At 39.8% G+C, this 20224-nt stretch overlaps 1 protein-coding gene across 1 annotated transcript in view; it reads left to right on the top strand.

Annotated features, from left to right (window-relative positions):
- Unc5d (unc-5 netrin receptor D) overlaps positions 1-18985 on the top strand; it is a 260172-nt gene extending 241187 nt beyond the window's left edge. The window contains exons 15-16 of the mRNA XM_023722024.1: positions 1507-1685; positions 13319-18985. Of these exons, the coding sequence (XP_023577792.1) occupies positions 1507-1685; positions 13319-13523 (384 nt within the window). The 3' untranslated portion in view covers positions 13524-18985. The remainder of the gene's footprint in view (positions 1-1506; positions 1686-13318) is intronic.
- The last annotated feature ends 1239 nt before the right edge of the window (positions 18986-20224 follow it).

Genomic DNA, 20224 nt, shown 5'->3' with positions numbered 1-20224 from the left:
CAGCCTGCTCATTGGCGTTTAAATTGTCCTAGCTGCTTCCTTAACCTGCCTTAATTTTAGCTTATATTTTTTTCTTTTGCTGTTTAGATATCAAATTACGACAAATTTATCTGAATAAAACAATATTTATTTATTACTTCAGTTTTTGTAAGAGTCCATGCATGGCTAAGTAAAACAATACTCATTTAGCTGAATAAAACAATACTCATTTATTACTTCACAGTTTTTGTAAGGCAGGAGCCCACATCTTGCCTACCCAGACACTCAGTATCATGCAGGCTGAAATCAGGGTGTCAACTAGGGACGCCTCACTGGCAACACAGAATCAAAGCATTCAAGTTGTCTGCGCAACTTAGTAACTAAAAGACTCAAGCTCCTTTTTTGCCCCTGCCCCCTTGGTCTCTTGGCTAGGATCACCCTCAGCCTAGTCACAGGGCACCTTGTGTAGCCAGATGATAGTGTGCTGGTGTGATTTCTTCTAGGACAGGAGAAGAGGCCTCTGAACAAAAGCTTTCTCTTCCCCATTTTGAGGACCACCTATTTAGGTCAGGCCCACCCAGGAAAATCTTTCAAGTAAACAGTGACTTCAATTATTTCAGCAGAATATCTTAGGTTTCATAACATATAATAAGTATAGGAGAGACTTATTCAGATATTTTTCAAGTCTTAGCATAAACTTATCAGTAACTACTGCAATCCAACAAATTTCTGTGTAATTTTATTTTGCACATGATCTAAGTGCTATGATATGCTGAAATACCGAATCCTTGTTGAATAACCCTCAGTTCAAAAGAAAGGTAGGCAGACAGAAGGCTGAAGCCCGTTAGCCTGCATTCCTGCACTAAGCTAGTCTGTCTCTCTCTCTCTAATTCATGTGGAGGTCTTTTTCACCCAAGGCATTTAAATCTGTAACAAAACCAAAAGATTTATCATAGAATCATACGACTTTAGGACTGGCAAGTAAGACAAACTTTTTGTGACTGTCATACACTGAGTGCCTCTTTGTAGCTTTCCTGACCAGGCCTATTTTTAAAGAAACACTACTGTACAGTCAATGGGCATCACACAGGCGGACTAGAGCCGTGACTTCCAGAAGCAGGCCTGCCATAGCTGGTAGGCTTCTGCCGTCAGCCCATTCACCTTTGAGCAGGAGGACTATAGAGGGTCTCTCTGTAAACCTCAATCTGTCACTTGGTAATTTCTCCCCTAATTCAAGATCCACCCTGTATGCCTATGACAAAGTGTTAATCCTGATATTTTCCAGTGGTTCTTTGGATGATGGCAGCTGGGGATTTCAACTCCCCTGAAAGGAAGAGGTAACTGTAGATCTCTAGTACACACTTTATTAGGCTGCTAGATAAGTTCTTCACTATTTTACAAGGGAAGGGAACTTGTCGACATTTTCATGGGCTCTCTTACAACTGGAAAGCATGTTACAAATGTGTGTTACATAAATTTTTAGAAATGAAAATGTTTTAGGTGATGTTTTTCCTATTTTACTCATAGAGTGAACGAGAAACCATCACTTTCTTTGCACAAGAGGACAGCGCTTTCCCTGCACAGACTGGCCCCAAAGCCTTCAAAATCCCCTATTCTATCAGACAGCGGATTTGTGCAACGTTTGATACTCCCAATGCCAAAGGCAAGGACTGGCAGATGTTAGCACAGAAAAACAGCATCAACAGGTAATTGCTAATGATTTCACAGGGAAAACTTTGGAAACTAAAGTGGGCTGACACCCAGGTGGGTCGTGCTAGCTTTATAGGTTTCTCTGACCCTACCTGATATATGGTCCTGTGAAGGTGACCTTGTGTATGGTATTTCCTGCCACCCCACCACCACCTTTGGAGACATCATGGGCAAGATGTGCTTTGGTTCTGGTCTCACCTCTCAGTGTGTTCACTGCTCACACAGATAGGCTTAGACAGTGTCACCATGGGCTCATGGGTGATCAGAGCCCAGCTTAGACTGGTACCGCAGACACAGAGCAGCCAGTGTCTCCCATTCCTCCTTATTACTGATATGCATGTGCACAGCCTGCAAAAGTGAGTGCCTGGATACAAAACAAGAAGTTTGAAGATGACCCCAGAGCTGTAATGCAGGAGGCATCCAAAGGAGAAAGGAAGCTTAGGCACATTGAGCGGGTTGCTGCGGGGGCGGACACTGGGCTCTTGCTCACACTAAAGTTGAGCTAAGGGGAGCGCACATTGAAAACGGGCTCAGTCTCGGTGGGCAAAGGCAGAGCAAAGCTACCCACAGCCACCCTGGGGGGCGGGCAGGTGCGGGCCACCTGAGGGACTGCTCACAGAGAGAAGTCACTGAGAACAAAAAGTCCTTCATTAGGCCACCCTCTGTGTGCTGCACTGTGAATAGAAATGAGAACAAATTTTGCCAGAACCATATTATTTCCTTTTTCTTTCTTTTTTTTTATTTTTTTATCTTTCTTTCTTTCTTTTTTTTTTTTTTCCTCTTGAGGCAAAGCCTTATTTTCTTGTTGTTTGGCTGGCTCTTTTATTTCCACTTTTTGTTCTTTATTTGCACAGACATCCTTCCTGCCTCTCTCTTCTGAAAGAGAGGGTAGATGTCTGCCAAGAAGGGATGGAGTAGGAATCCCTGGCTCAGAAAGGCCTGGGAGCCGAGAACAAAGGGAACAGCTAGAAAGTGGCTGGACGCATTGCTGCCTGAGTGTACAGGAGCAGGCAAGCACAGAAAGAATGGAAAACATTCTTGAAAAGGCAGGTCAAAAATGAAAGAACACGAAAATGTCTGAGTGTGCATGCAAAGCAGGTTGCTCTTTCCAGCGAGTCGGATGAAGGATAGGATGGCCGGTTGATGATCTCACTGAGCACCACAAGTATTTCAAGTTTAACTCTGACCGTTGGGCACTCAGAATTCAAAACTAACCCAGAGAATATATTTTGGTTTAACCAAAAAGACTACAGACAGACCGAGAGTACTTTGGACAGAAACTCAAAGCACTGGTTTTGCTACCGAAACCAGTCCACCCTACCTGAATATGGGGGAAAAAAACCTGCCACAAAGTATATATGTACCCACAGTACCCACAGATACTGTCCTTAATTTATAGGAGGAGCATTTTGCTGCCTAGGTCTATTTTAGTCTCCGTTTAACCTTATACATGAGACCAAAAGTGTGGCCATCCTCCAGAGTCATCATTTCTGACCTGCAGTAGGGGCAATGCATTCCCCACAGGGAGTCTAAGTTTAGTACCCTTCATGACATGGAACTAAGGAGCACCTCACCCCCACCCCACCCCCACCCGACCCCACCCCACCCCTGCTGGAGCTCATGCTGGAGTGGACATTCCTCCCCCAGGTACTCTCACTGGGGTCATAAAGGAGCCCTTGGTGTACCTGTTTTGGTTTTTTGTTCTTTTTTTTTTCATAATAGTCCTTCTCCAGCAAAGGCTGAATTCCCTTTAAAAAGTCAAATGTCTAATTTATGGGAAAATTTTTAACTTAATGTTCAAAATATGCAGATTCACAACAGCTGTTAGTCAGCCCCCTTGACACTGTCATAGTAATTACCAAATTAGAAGAGTGTGAATATGCGTGATGTATTTCTACCTTGAAATCTTTTAGAGTTGCTATGTGAGTTCCAGTGAGCAGCATTTCCTACATCCTCCTTATTCCCTTTCATCTTCAAAAAGAGCTTATCTATAGAGTAAGAAGGATTTAAACTGGGGGCCAGCAAATTAGTTTTTTTCTGTACAGGGCCATAATCTGGGAATCTGTGCCGCTGCTCAGCCACTGTTCATCTCTGCCTCTGTAATGTGAAACATGCCAGAAAAGACACAGCACAACACACAGACAGGTCCACATGGCTGTGTCTTAGCGCTCACAAAAACAGACAAGGACCCGTATCTGGCCTCCTCTGTTAGTTCACTGATCACTGCTATTGGTGGCCCGGCCTCATGTAGGAAAACTTCGGTAGAAGTTGTCCCTTCTCGTGCTAATGCCTGGAAGGAGAAGGCCCCTTATTCACCTCTGAGGCTCAGCCTCTGCGGGGCTGAGGAGGCTGCTGTGCTTACTGCAGAGACAGCCGCCAAAGTCGTGGAGGCAGAACGGAGGGTGACTCAAACTGCCTTCTATCACATGTCGCCTCCTACCACACTTCGCTCGCACTCTGCAGACACCTTCAATTCCTTCTTTGGCCTCATTATACTAGAGATATGTGTTCCTCTTCCTGGAAAGAAATGGATATAAGAGGGAAGAAAGGCTTTCACAGTTTCCTCGTGTGGTCCCAAATCATTGTCTTCACTGTTACATTTGGAAATAATGTAATGTGATGCTAATACATTTAAAACTAAGAAAGCTAAAATCAACAGTATAGCCATTTTCTTAGGTAAAGAAGCCAGATCTCATTAACTCTGGGTTGCAACAGAAAGATAACCTCAAAACACAGTTACTTTATTCAGAAAACGTCTCCATGTTAATATTGTTATAGCATTTTTACTGTCTCTTCTCTCTTCCACTTCTGAAATTGTTAAAATGTTAAAAAGTAACAGCTTTCAAGCCTTGAAGGAAGATTTTTTTTTTCTCTTCTCCCAAAAAGAATGGAGAAAATATTTTCTTTTATTTTAATGTCAGTGAAAATATTCTCTCACTCTCCTTTTGGTAAATGCAAATGTCACTAATGGTAACTTGCCTTGTTGCCATAAAGATTTTGTTTTGATCTGAATAGGAAAAACAAGACAGGCAATAGAATGTTATGAGAACATGTGACAGGATCATGTATATGGTGCCTGTGGTACCCTGGCAACAGGGTGGCCTTGCAGATTCCTAGTGCAAGGATCCTGCCAAACAAGCTGCCCAGCTTCACACCAGAAGTCACCGATCACAGTTGCAACTAGAGATTCTGCTTGTAAACTCTGGTTATCCTTCCTTGCTTGCTGCATTTCCAAGCTGAGATTGCACTTTTTTAATTTTTATTTTTTTAATGTACATAGCGCAGGGTCTGTCTATGTAGACTGGACTTGTAGTGATCCTCCTGTTTTCAGCCTGCCAAGTGCTGGGATTACAGGTGCGCACCACCATGCCCGGTCTCAATTGCTGTCTCAGCACACGCTGGAGGCGGGGCAGGCACAGCAGGCTGGGGATCAAACCCCAGTCACTGCACTCAGCCTAAGTGGGTGCTTAGTTTGCTGAGCTATTTGGCCAGCCCTGAGATTGCACTTTGAGACTGTAAAATGAGCTACAGTTCTCCACTTCAGTGCCCTTGGCTGTGTGTGATTGACCAGTGGGGCTGGAAATTCATTAATTGGCTAAATAGCATCTGAAACTGCCTGCTTCAGCCAGAGGTAATCCCCATGAAGTTTCACAATGCTTTGTATTTTTGTGATACTTATTATTAACTAACAATTAAACATACCTGAATAGGATCATCTACTTGTGGGAAACTCAGGAAGTGTTCCTTGAATGAGCAATATGCACTTTTCATGGAAGGGCACACTTGCCCTACAAGCACGCCTCCTTCTAAATAAAATGATAGAAACAACCATAAAAGAAAACAGAACATACTCCTGATGTTCTTTTCCCTTGTGTCTTAGTATCCGAAGTTCTAGGTCATTCTTTTATAAGGCCTTATGTGTTTAATATGGCTATTTTGCAGAAATTCCTGCATAAAACAGCCATTTCCACCATACTGCTGTGGGAAAAGATGTGGGAGGTAAAGGTACATGGGGAGAAGGTAAAGAGAGGGAAGAAAAGATTCTGTGATGGGAAGTAGTGGATAAATTATGCCTTATTAAGAGTTCTGCTCCAGGCCTTCCCTGATAGTATACTTGTTTGTAAATGTGTAAGCACTGTCGGAGAGACATAGTTCTTATTGACTAGCTAATTAAAACAGATCAAACATATTTCAGATGTTAGGGTTACTGGGCGACAGTATAAAAACTGTGAACAAATAGTGGCACTCAAGTCTCCTGGTGAGTAAGCACGGTGTGAGGACTCTACCAGCTCTTTCCATAGGACCGTTAATGAGAAGCAGAATCAGCTCACACTGAGGTCATGTCTTTCCCTTCCCTCTGTCTACCCTCTTAATTGGATGCAGACCAGTGGGCAAATGGCCAGAGGGCAGTGGGGAAGGACAGAGGAAGGTCACAAGAAGCTTATTAAGCTGGCTCTGAATGCAGTTGACAAGCCATTGAAGGTAGAATGGACTCAGAGTCAGGCTTAGGGCAAAGAAGGGAGGAAAAAGGACAGAGAAAGATAAATACAAGGTACATACAGAATGGCTGCTTCATTTCTTTGCCTATATTTTGGGAATTTGCTATAATTACAGCAAACTAAGTTTCTTGGTTCTGTGGGTGAGAGGCTAGCAAACACATCCTAAGCTTTAAGTAATAAAACTAGGTGTGAGGCTGTCATTCCAGGAAACAATCTTCATGACTCTTCTGAGGAAAATTAATACACAGAGCATAGCATTACATAGGTCCTTGGAGGCGAAATACAATGAAGCTGAAATCAGATTTTCTGGTTCTAGTCCAGTGGACTTATGCAGGGTCTGAAATGTGAAAAGCCTTACAGTGAAGCCGGAGGGGACCAGAGAGCAAAGCAGTGGGTGTATGGGCTCCATTCTGCTGAAGTCAATGACTCATGAAACTGCCCACTAATGTGAAGCTGAGAAAAGACAGCCCTGGGACAAGTGCCACTGTGAACGAGCTTCAGATGGGTTCTAAGTGGCAGGTGTCCATGCTGAAGGCTATATGGAAAAGAAGATTTTATGTTTCTTCAAGCTAACAAAACTTATGCTCTCTCTAGGAGCTCTAAGAGGTGATGGAAGGGCGTTGCCATTTTTTTTTTTTTCTTCTGCTTAAGGGTGAGTTTAGGCCAGCCTTTGAAGGAGTAGGCTTTCCCCTAAACTCATGTACTTTTAAAGGAAGACTAGGCAAGCCAAAGCTCCATGAGAGTTTAAATGACCCCTTCTGCAAGCACCATTTCTAATGACAGTAACCTGACAATATCAGTATATCTGAAGACATTATCTTCATAACTTGAGAACTTAAAGTTTGATTGAAACATATGCCAAATGGTTTGTGAATGGGAAAGATAAATATTTTACCTTCCCTCACTCAGAATTAGCACGGTGGCCTTTTTTTTTTTTTTTTTTTTTTTTTAAATCATGTCATTCTACTTTGTACTCAGGGTTGTCATCAAAGACTGTCCTAAGATTATTGAAGAGGAAAATTGAGCTTATTTTGAATTTTTTTCCAGTGATATATACAAATTGAAGAAAAGTCAAGATTTTGATTTGGCAACTTTCCTTTCCCATGAGGAGAAATTGTCATAGGTGTATCCCACCAGGAATAAACCTGGAGAACTGAAAGAGGGCTACATAACTGTCTTTGTTTCATTTAGCAACTCAGTCTTCCAGGTACCAGGGCTTTAATATATTTTCCAAAGAAATATTTTTATTCTTTTTCAAAATCCAGATAATACAATATGCAAGAGGATATTAATGGGGAACTTTTATTGCCAAACTAATTGGCCTGAGAGAATGAACACACCACTCATGGCCATGAAAGAGTATATCTCCCCATGACTTTGGTGTTCTGTGTCCTTTTACTTTGGGTTATTCAGAGAGACCATGACCTATAATGTTCTGCCCTTGCTTGTTAGTGAAGACATCATGGCTTTGCCCTATCCGGAGGTTGCTTTGCTTTTTGTAGACTGCCAAGTTAGGCTAAAGTTTGAGGAAGAAGGACTTGCCAAATAGGCTTGCCAAATGATGTGCTCATCCAGTGCTATTCAGTAAAGAGACTGTCCTCTATTTGCACATAAAGAACCTTATGGCAGGTTGCTTCGGGTCACATAAGAAGCTTTCGTTAAGTGAGACAATTAGGACGATAGCACTGATGTTAATATTCTTTAATTATGACCATGTTTCAATTCTTTGACACTATGATACAGGCTTATGCACAGTTCTTGTCCAATTTATAGGCAGCTTACCTAGTTTTCACTTTTATACTGTCAATATACTCAGAGAGGAGATATTTCTAGAATTTGCTTCTTCTTGATTTCAAAAACACAAGTTGAGTGAGATATAAATGACAATAGTTCCTAGAATATGAGCAGACTTCTGTCCTTCTGTCACAAGAGCAAATAGTCCCTGTTGAGTGTTGAGTGAAAGCCTAAATAGTGAATAAACATACAGCCCCTACCTGGTCGCAGGTGCCTGCCTCAGCTGCATCTTAAATGTGGCCCCTTTCTGTAGTTTAGCTTGCAATTTATTCTCATAATTAGTCACAGAAAGAGCTTGAAGCTTGTGAATAGGTTTCATTGGCCCCCTGGCAGCATGAGGTACTTAAAAAAAAAAAAAAAAAGACTTTGTTATCTGGAATTGAAAATGTAAAAGAGTCCGTTTTAGGCTACATGCAAGTAGGGGTGCCCTTGGTAGCTCTTCAGTACAGCTCCCCAGGGCTAAGATAGAGTCAGACTTGAGCTTTTCTTTCCATTACTGTTATCTCACCTTTTGTTAACTGATGGAGGATTTAGATGTATTTGTCCCTGGGTATTTGCATTTGAATACTGCAGGGATTCTGAAAGACCCAAAAGCTTTCATAGAACTAAAGAAAAGGGAGCATTTCTAGCAGCTTTTTCTTTTTGCAAAATCAGCCCTGTGTTTCAATAGTTTATAAAGACCTTATATGGTAGAATTTTATCATGACCTCTCAATTCTGTTCTTTGCCTCTCACCTTACATGCCCAAAAGAAATCAGAAAGTTCAGTAACTATTCTCAAACATCCTTAAATCTAACCTAAGTTCAGTATTAGCTTAATACAGCTATTAGTACAGAAATATATTTTGAAAACCATCATTTTAAGAGACAGGATGGGGTGGTCACAGGGGAAGAGGGTGTCAAAATAATTAAGATGTGTTTTATATACAGATCAACTCCCTCCATGAATGTAATCATTGTGTGCTGCAAACATGTACTAATGAAATTAATTAAAAAAAAATTTAGCTTTGTATGTTGTCTGTTGCTTAGCTATTGAAATTGGTAAAGATTCACTTTTCCAGTTCTACTGTGGCTTCCAAGTGAAGCTCAGGCTTTCAATTGAGGACAAGAATAAGGATAGGGAAGACTCTGGAAGATGGAATTAATCATGGTAATAAAATAAAGACCCAGGAATTTAGGTATATGGAAAGTACTTGAGCTCAATGAAACAAAATTAATTTTAATAAACAATTACTATTCAGTGAACTTACATGGGAAAATTATTAGCTGTTTTGGTGGAAACTTTGATCTCCTTGTTCTCATGTATTTTACTGTTTGTCTGTACTCAGTCAGTGAGAGTTCCAAAGATCAGGCCATAGAGTCTATCACTGTTTGAGCAAATTAACTGAAGTCATACAATGATTATAAAGTAAATTCCTAAAACTTAATGGTTAGATAATCTTACCTACATTATATTTAACATCTTTATAGCATGACAAAAACTAAACCGTAATTTTCTGTGTTACCTCCGTTGAAGAGAAATTTTAAAGACTGCAGCAAAAAGATTCCTCAAGTGGAGTCATTAAAAAAAGGAAAAATAGAAGCATTGAAGATGAACGTAATAAATATTGGATACATTAAAAGTCTCTATAGAAAAAAAAAATAAGCTTCACTTTTAGCCTTCTACCTAATTATCCAGGATTACTATTTTGTGCTAATGTTTTAGTTTCATTTCAGAGGGAGACAGACTTAGGAAATTGCTTAAGTTAAACTATTGCTGTGACTTATACTTTGTAACAGCTTCCTGGTGCCCCACATAGCCGCAACATCATGAAGAGAAACAGGCCACAAAGATTAGGATCAGAATAATCTTTAAAGGGTGGTGTGAAGATAACCAAACGGATATATATGTCACATCAGTTTTCAAAATCTCATAATGTGTTTGCATCTGTTCATTCAGTAAAATAGCATAGTTATGTTTGAGAAATAGCACATTAGAATTTCAGGTTTTTTAGATACTCATTTTTCCGTTGCAGACAGGGGGTATACTTTAACACTTATTAATTGCAAAGTTGTTGCATTATTTGTAAAAAGGCTGATAAGCTCCTTTACAGATGTACGAAAATGAAGTGGAATTTGAAATTTAGATGTATTATGCTGAGTGTGCTTGTGTAAATTCAAAGAATAAATCTAAAACTTGCTTTGGGAAGCACATTTCACTAGCTACAATATGTTCAGAGGTTTGGGCCAAGCGAGTTTTATTTCTGACTCATTTGCTCATTGAGCTTCCTTTAGTCCTCTGTGCCAATCCAGAACCTGGCAGGACTGTTCAGAGGACTGTTCTGAGCTACATGGCTAGCGGGAGTCCTTCTGCTCTAGGCCCTAATCCCACCTTCCTCTGGGCAGGTGTACCCAGTACACCCTTCACCACATTTAGAGTCATGGAGAGTTTTCGTGCTGTATTGAAATGAAAATTCATCATTAATTTGAAAACATATCCTTTATACCTCTCTCATACATCCCTTATTGTGACTTTTATGATTAGTCTTCTTGTCACATCTGCAAGTGTCAAAGATTCTCCAACATTTGAAAGGATAAAGCTGTCCAAGTACCTGGAACAGAACACGTGGCTTGGAATTCAGGAACATTGTCCATCTCGGTGCTTCTTTGCAAACAAGGCTAATCTTTCAAATAACTGTCACCTATGGACATCTAGTTTGGTTTATAAGTAGCGTAGGGCAGGGGTCAATGCAGTGGTGACAGTCATACATGATTTACTGCCTGGTTTCATAAGCACAGCCAATTTTTTTTTTAATGGTCAGAAAAATTCAAAAGGAGAGTAGTAATGTGGGAAACATGCAAACCATTTAGCAATCAAATTTCATTGTCACTACATGAAGTTTTATTGGGAAACAACCACATTCATTAGCATATACATTGCCAAAACCTGCTCTTTTGCACTACTTGGCAGAATGGAACAACAGCCACAAAGAAATCTGAAGTCCCCAAGGCCAGAAATATTTACTGTCTGGCCCTTTACAGAAAATATTTGCCAATCCTGATACAGATGATAGTCTGACTTTTGGATAAATAGGAGCATAAGGTTTCTATCCACTCACTTCCACAGAACCCAAGATCACTGATGGTCAATAGCAAATGCAAAATATGAATCCTCACTAAATTGTGAAGAAGCTGGTGCTTCCCTTATTGCTGTTGCTTCAGTCTGTGAGAAAACAATGGGGATCAGAAAAACAAAAGTACGACCGTGGCTGTTATTCTGACAGTGGATACCACGAGAGATGCACAGGTTTCCCAGAGTGAGGTCTGGCCTCCGTGCCCAGGGTGTTTTCCCCTCATGATTCCTCCAGTCTGCATCCTGCTGAATTTGAAGGAGGGTGTCTGCAGGGCGATAATAACATTTCCACATGGCCAGGAAGAAGTGCCAATATTCAAACGGAGTTCTCCAATAAAAGATAAAGGATCCTGTCAATGACTGGTGCAGGTGTTGCTGTAACATTTTTATTGGGTAGAGATAAAAAGCACTTAAAAAAATAAAGAAAGGAATGAAAGATTACAAAGAAACTAGAAAGAATATTTTTGAGCAGGCCACCTTCCTTTCTCAGTTAAAGTTATCTAGGGAGTAGAATGTATACTTAAAGACCTTGAAATCCATATGATAAGGCAACCATTTGGCTGCAAATGGCCACTTGAGAATTTTGGAAAATACCGAATTTTATTCATGCAGAACAGGTATGTGTGTGTGTGTGTGTGTGTGTGTGTGTGTGTTATGCTTGTAAATGGTAGCATGCCATTAAAAATGTGTCTCCTCTTCCAAGTGCTCTTCGCTCTATAAATCTACTCAGTGAGTATGTGCTGAGAAAAGTGGCAGGAAGTAGCACCCTCCCTAAAGCAGACACTTTGAAAAAGCTTGACCTCATCAGAATTTCACCAGCCATGACCTTTCTGTCCTTACTGTGAGTGTTGCTATGAAAAACAATGACCTTTCATCCTGTGTGTTATCCTGATCTTCATCAAAGCGAAGTTGCTGCCCCAAAGGTTATCATTTTCCACTGAAGAAACTGTGTCATCTGAGAAAAGCCTTGTATGACTCAATTATTCAGGTAATGGGTGTTGAATAAACACCTGTCAGCGTGTTATGATAAGTGTGGCAGCAAATTCAGAAACTCATTTAAATATGATCCTTTAAGGCATTTAGAGCTGAATGGCCAGGACAGAGTTCACACATACGCACCAGCGATAAGAGCTTAAGCCAAGGATAACAAAAGTTCAGAGAAGATATCAATCATTTTGAGGAAAGAGAAAATGGGATTGGAAGCACACATTGGACGAGTATGTACTTTTGAAAATTGGGGCAAGGGAAAGAAGTAGATGTTCCTAGTGAGTGGAGTAGATTAAATGAAAGCAAGAAGCAGGACTTCTGTGATGACTCAAGGACTACAGAAGGACTTGGGTATATGTATGTATGTATGTATGTATGTATGTTCATATAAATACATAGGAGCTTTCCAGAGGTATGTATTGTGTATCCCAATAACTGTGTTGAGGAAAGAATAAATAATGACTGAGGAAATAGAATGCAGTAGGAATTCAATGGAGGATTTGGAGACAGAATATGGAAATGTTTGCTGTGATTCAGGCCAAAAAGTAATGGAGTATAAATTACTTATGAGTATGAGTAGCATGACTGGAGAGGAAGGCTGAGGCCAATGAATACATCACAAAGGAAAGAAGAAACAATACTAAAAGAGGCATCAAATACAAATTCCATAGTGTGATAGTTACAAAGGGAACGGATCTGGAGGAATGGGCATGGTATCCTCTCTGGAATACTGAGTGTGAAGGGTGGAGGGGATATGCAGTGGAGGCAGCCCTCAAAGCTTTGGGAGATCTATAGCTAGCTTTCATTAGTTGTCAAGATTGGAGACACAGATTTAGACACTTGGAATTAACTACATCTTTTCATATATGGACCTACTGATGAAGAAAAGAAGAGCAAGAAATCAAAGATAAGACCTCAGCAATCCTTATGTTTACTGAGTGTGGGACGGGAAAGATATTTTAAAAGCAAGGAATGAGTTATATTATCCACATAAACTAATGGAGTAATGTCAAGGGGGTGGTCAAGAGAAAAGTACACTGTTTAAGGAAAGAGAACAGAGATAAGCCTTAGAGGCATTCATAGCATTTCAAAGTACAGTTCCAGTTGAGGATCGAGATAAAAACCCAGCTGCCCCAGCTGTACCTTAGAATAACTTTGTACCCCATGGAAATAATATCTACTAAAGTTTATTTAAATGTTTCATATGATGGTTTTTATTTTTTGTTTACCTCTCTCTAGGAATTTATCTTATTTTGCTACACAAAGTAGCCCATCTGCTGTCATTCTGAACCTGTGGGAAGCTCGTCATCAGCACGATGGTGACCTTGACTCCCTGGCCTGTGCCCTTGAAGAAATTGGAAGGACACATACGAAACTCTCGAACATTACAGAATCACAGCTTGATGAAGCCGACTTCAACTACAGCAGGCAAAATGGACTCTAGTTTCCTTCCTCTCATGAGGCAGAGGCATGGCCAGCTTTGAGACATTGCTTTAAATGGGAAAGAGGCAGCTTTCTACCCAGTGGCACTTGGGGAATTCAGCCTTTATGATCAGTGAGGTTCCTTGGTTGAAGAAACTGAAAGTTGTATATGTGAAAGATGTTAGTAGGGAAAAGTCCAAGTTCTTCTAGACACAGGAGAGCTGTACTGTCTCCTTTGAGTCCACACACAGGTGAACAATAGATGCCATCCTCAGATTTGGCATGGCAAGGATAGAGGTGAGGGCATATCTACACTGAAGTAGTTATGGGAAGAGTCGAGCTGTGGTAAAGCTAGGAGGCAAAGACTGTTTAAGTGCATGTTCTGAAACAGGTTTTTAATGATATGCCCCATAGGACCAGCTGATTCTGGTACCAGATTGTCAGAGCTTTTCTACTAACTGGCATCTATGAATTTGGAAATCATTGTAAGACTGGTTTTTATGATGAAACAGGGTTGCCAATCCTATATGAGGCATTTGTATGGCTTTACCATTGTTAAGGAGGGCATACAGAATTCAGAATCTCAATCTATCACACCAGCACCAATTTCCTGCCTGTACTAGCCACTTCCTAGAGATGAGACTGAAAAGTAAGATAGACCACAAACTAGTTTGCGTGCTGTGCCTCACTTTCATTTTTCCCCATTTCTTTTCATCTTCCTTTACCCAGTGGAATAGAATGGGTTAAAGGAAGATAATTAAATCTTTTGATATGAAAATGTATTCCATCTGACTCAACAAGAGCATCTCTATTCCCAAATAAGCCACTCAAATTGCGGAGTGCTATTAGAGCACAGCTTAGTACATTTATATGGAGACAGCAAAAGTCTAGCTAAGTCAAAGGGTACATGTGAGCTGCAGATGTCACAGTCCTTAAATAAGCAGTCACTCTGAGAGACAGACATCAATCAGTGCAAGGGCAGTTTTGTGATAAGCGAATGAGCTTTCCTGTGCTTTCCAACCCAAATTCTAGAAATTTTCCAACTTTTCAGTGTTATGTCATCACCAAACCTCTTCACAGGTCTCTAAGTCATCTTCCCTTTGCTTCATGGAGAATTAGCAGATAGTCTTTGCTACAAGTGACACCTGAATAAACAGACCTAAGGAATACATCTGCCATAGTGTCTTAAGAGCCATACTCATTCTGCAGGAGCCTTAAGATCTGGTGGCTCACCTCCATCATATAGTATTCTCTATACAATTACTAATATGTGGCTATCACTTTATAATTCTTTTTTAAAGGAGCAGCCAGTAATACTATAAAGAATAAATATACTGAGAATTCACAACACTCACCTTAATAGTTGACTCTATCTTTATGTCCTATTGAATTATTTTTGACAAAGTATCCTGCTAGACTAAAGATGAACAGATATAATGCTACTACTCATCATCTGGTAGTGTCCTGTCTGTAATCAGGATAACCAAAGTCATGAACTGAGATTAATAACCACAAGGCAGCTCATGAGCTACTTTGAGGTTGGCTACGTTAGAATAGGATAAAGTAGGCAGGGAGTGAAGGAAATAAGGAATTTGACTATGGGCATATAATCAATTTTTTAACACCCAGTTTTTAGATCTCTTACTTAAAAATTAAGTATTGTGGATCTCATCTCAAGAGGTGATAGACCTGATGATAGGTTGAATTCATGGAACCATGGGTAAACATTGAAGAAATCTTCAATGCATTGGCCATTTTCTCTAACTAATGTGTGGTATTTGTGTTCCCCTGTATTAGATATAAGGCTTTGCTATACATAACTCAAAATCATTTGTTTTTCTCAGGAACCAAAGGCTTATTACATAGGACAAATCATCTTAAATCCATTGAGCACATTTTCAAAATATCAAAATGCGTAGGTCAGGAAAACACCTTTTTGCCAATGTGCTCCACTTGTTTATTTTCTTCTGGGGAAGGACTCATAGAGAGCATTAAAATGGAAATCATTCTTCTCTTATTAATTTGACTTTGGAGAGAGATGAACCTGGACAGTCAGTTGCAATACACTAGAGAGTGGACTGGCGGGTGGCGCAGGGAGAGCCTGCATTGATCTGCTGAGGAATGACCTATGTAACGCACGTGGAGCTTATGTTAACTTACACCTTGGAGGATTTGTTTTCAATCATCTTGCACTTTTTCCCTCTTCCGTTCTAATTGGCCTAATAACTGTTTCATCTATCCTGTGAATCCACACAAGTCCTTTGTAGATTTTTTTTTAAATAATGTTTTAAAAGAGTTGAAATTTAAGTGATTTCCCTTGGAACCTCTCTAGATTATTTTAAAATGAGATGAGATTGTGGTTAATACCTGAATGTCTGAAATTTCCTCCACTTGGGGGCTTCTTTTTTTGGCCCAGATTTATCTACACCCTTGAAGATCATATTACATATAGTAACAAAGGGCAACATTAATATGATTCACCTCCGATTTCAGCCCACATTTCATTCCAATTCGTTTTTTTCCTTTATATTTCTTCAGCTATTATACTACGTAGGATTTCTGCATTAATGTATGAAACTCTGTGGTCATTGAATGTTATGGATGGTGCTTTACAGTAGAATTTCAAAGAGAATCCAGGGTTGTGAGATTTATAGACTAAGGTATGTTTGTGGAGCAAAAGTATTGCAGGTCAACAAAGCCTCACTTGAACTCTTGGTTATTTACTGTGACCCAAAGCTTTTTCTATGATACTTATCTGTCAGAACACAAATACCTCTCTTGAAAGATACTCATTATTCTAGGCACTTAATTTGGAAGTCTGATGGTCTGAGTACAAAATGAAACAAAAATTAAAATGGACCTAAATACATTGAAGGTTAATGTTTTTTCAAAACATCCCACTTAATGCCAGTCTGTCAGTGATTGCAGACATTTAAGTCTAACAGTCATGCTCTAACCATGACTGAAAATTGTGCCACAAAAATGTTGTAATTCATAGCTTCACCACACTACAGCATCATAAAGTTAATTTACAGTCTTTACAGTGTTGCTTGTACAGCCTTATTGGTTTACATTAGAATCCTTTAAGCCAAAAGGAAGCTCACAGTATAGATTTAAATGCAAACTTCATTTACCAGTGCAAGAAGTCTCATAAAATTCAGAGGTACTCCCACAAAAAAATTTATTTGCCTTTTTGTAAAAGATGAAAAAGAATTGGCACTGTTCTCTTTAAAGGGGAAACTTTTATCTATTTTTATTCTGACTATAGAGGGCCTCCTTCCTAATGATCCCTGTATTTTTCTTTCAGTTGGCTTTAAGAGGGAATGTTAGGTCAAATCACTAAAACAAGATTATTTTTTGATTAAAAGTCCTGGATTCACTGCAGTTATTTTGCTTGACAAAAATTCTCGACACCGGGAGTAATAAACAAAGGTAGATAGTGATGTGTTTTACTAGGATTTGATAATGTTTCTCTACTTGCCAACTTGTGGCAAATTTACCAGTGAATTTCATAATGTTATAAAATCCCTGAAATGCATTTGCTTTCCTTTTACCATTTTCTCTTCAACTTCTCGGCCTCTCTGGCCTCTGTGAACGTGTTGAATGATCTGTCAGATGTGCTGCAGGTGATGTTCTCTGAGGTCTCCATTTCAGGTCTGCAAAGGTCACAGGAAGCAGGAAGTTGCTGAGCTACGTGCCTGTCTGGCCCGTTGCGTGGCCCACTTTCATTCTGTTTCCTGATGAAACACTGCGTGGTTCGAATCTTTAGTAGCTCCCCATTGCCCGGACTCGAGGCGATAGCCACAGCAAATGGGAGCACAAAATGCTGGCCTGCAGATGGTGAAAACACTTTCTTAGCCTTTTGGTGTTGTTGCCATAGCGCCGTATTTGAAAATTGATGCTTTAGCCAAAAGCTGAATGGCCACCGTTTCTGTAGTTTCCACTGTTTTGTCTACATAGACTTTTTCCTGAACTACAAGCAAAAATGTATTTTGTCAAATGTCACAAAAGTGAAAATGTTACTAATCTTAGACGTGTTGCATATTTTGTGTTTTTCCTTTCCAAACTCTTTCAAAAGCTGCAGTTACAAAGCTGTTTGGCTGTATTGACAGCATGTGGTGTTTTCTGCAAAAGCAGTTCTAGGAGAGCCAGCGTCTCTCACGGACTCCTCCAATCCCCACTCCAGGGTCATCAACAGGATTGAAATGGCGATTTAGAATGCTGTCACTTTGCAAAAGACAGAAGGGGATGGAAACTAGACCTGGCTGTTAGTCACTAGTGTGTAGTACTGTGATCTGAAGTAGGAAATTTAACTCACATAGAATAATTGTGGTTTTTGAAGCAGCTACTCATTGCTTTTTCCTTTTGCTGTTAAGATCATGGATTCGGAATGTCCTCATGAGGTGGGCGCCTGAGACAGTAACATTTAAACTTCATGTCTTGGAACCTACCCCCAACTGAACCCAAAGATCAAAAAGGCAGTAAGCTTCATGTTTAGGCCTAAGCTTAGAAATTTCCTTCCCTATCCCTACTATTATGTTCAGTGGGGATTATGCCTTTTTTTTCCAGAAGTTTATAGTTTTGATTACAAACTATGTCACTGAAATTGGTAATACAGTTCTTTGTATGAATGGAAATACATATAAAATTATTTTGCAAAAGACCTGATTACAATGAAGATGCCTTTGTCTCATATTTTGCTAATTATACAGAAACACTTCATTTACTTCAAACATTGACACCCAGATTCCAAAAGTGACCAATATTTTCAATTTCCTGAAAACTTAGTATTAATGGCGTTAGAAATTCAATCGTGTTTCTGGTGAATCATCGCAGGAGAGGTGTTATTTGTAAGGCATGGTAAGTACAATATCATGCCTTAGGATTGACTCACTTTGCTAAAAAACGCAGACATCCCAGTAAGAATTGGATCAAATCATTCTAATAAGGCTCCATTCGCCAGTTCAGATAGTGCTGAGAGGGAGATCATGGGATGCAGCCACTTAGCCTCATCCTAGTGAAACTGGAAACTGCCCTTCAGAAGCATCAAGGCTCATCCCGATGCACCAGGCTCCACTCAGCACTTCTCTTCCAGGAGGTGGGGAAGCACTCAGGCTGCCGGGATGTTCTGGCCAGGAGCCCAGCTTTCCACTTTCATACATTGGAAGTTTTGATTCTTCATAGTTTTAGCTGATTGACATGTGCACTCCAACCCTGACCTGGAAATCTTTCAAATGTAAGCAGGTAAAAGAAAGCTGGCTTCTTGTCATTGTCCAAATTAGAAGCAAAGCAAAACAAAAAGACATGAGTTGTTGTTTACCTCCATTTCTGTATGGAAGAATTTAAAACAGATTTTATTTTGTTCTGTTTATTTTGGGGAAGGTACATGGGGGTGTTCTTGCAAGTGATTCATATCTCCAACCCATACCACTCTCAACTTTTATTTGATGTGTTCAAAGCCAAAATAAAAGAGTACAATTTGAACAGTGGGGCTGAACACTAAATTTGACATGAAGCTGAAGGGGTGAGCGAGCCAGAGGAGAGAGTTTGAATAAAGCATGGCCTTGGCTTCATACCACACTTTTTGTGCCTTGTATTATCAATGTAAATTCTGAATGTTGTATAGTAAACTTGGATGGACTTCTTAGAGAAGGCTGCACTGGCTTCTTTTCAGCACATGTACAGATCTATAAATATATATACATATATATTTGGTAATGCCAAACAGTTGTGTTATATTGTACTGAACAAAATGGACAGTTGGATGTTTTATGTAGTTTAAAAAAAAACTGGATGGTTACAGACTTTTCAAGATAAATGTACAGACATAAATTACTGCATATCAGTTATTTATGAATAAAGAGTCTTTTATTGACATTTTAGGATACTCCACGAGTGGGACTTTGAAATCTCAGGGAGGATCCCTCGCTCTTTGTGTGCCTCCTACCACATGCAGGCAAAGTTGGGATGTTCTCTAGAGGGATACTTTCCAATTTCCTGGTGACCTGTTGAGCTTGGCCGCTTACTCTGGCCCTGAGGATGAGACGATATGAGCTTACCATAAACAAAGACATTATTTCCCAGTACATGCTCTTGCCCTTTCCTTCAGATACCATTCTATTTTCTTGTGGGTAAGCATGGCAACACCATCGCCGTAACTTGGAAACTTTTCATCTTACTCTTCAAGTTATTTTTATGGACTGTAAAGACCATTTTCTGCCTCTCCATGGGAAAATATTAAGAAGATAATCACAATGTCATACATTTTACACACATTCTGACTGACCAAATCTATTTTAAGTGTGTTTTAAAATGCTGAGGGCTCCCAAGAATTTAATTACAAGAACTTAGAGAACTGGCTTGATTCGGTTTAAACAATGGGATAAAATGATATTTGATTCATTTCAACTACTAGCTAATTTTTTGAAAGGTCAAAGTACTTTTCCAAAGTATTTTTTAAACAAAATACTATTTTTAAGCAAAAATAGGTTTAGTTTTATGTTCCAAATTAAATTTGGGCAGCTATGAGGTAAATTGAAACAATTCTCTTGAGCTCGGAAAAGCTTTATGTGTGTCATGGAGTGAACGCGTATAGTAAGGGCTGGGCTATAGCGCAGTGACACAGTGCCTGCATGGCAAATGCAAGGGCTTGAGTTCTATTCCCAGTACCAAAACCAAAAAAGAATATAGTATATATCTAAAAAGGGAGCATTTCCTGAACTT

Source organism: Octodon degus, unplaced genomic scaffold, assembly GCF_000260255.1.
Source record: "Octodon degus isolate 3935 unplaced genomic scaffold, OctDeg1.0 scaffold00088, whole genome shotgun sequence".
Lineage (NCBI taxonomy): Eukaryota > Metazoa > Chordata > Mammalia > Rodentia > Octodontidae > Octodon > Octodon degus.
Note: the sequence above shows the minus strand (reverse complement) of the source record. Positions and strands in the feature narration are given on the sequence as shown.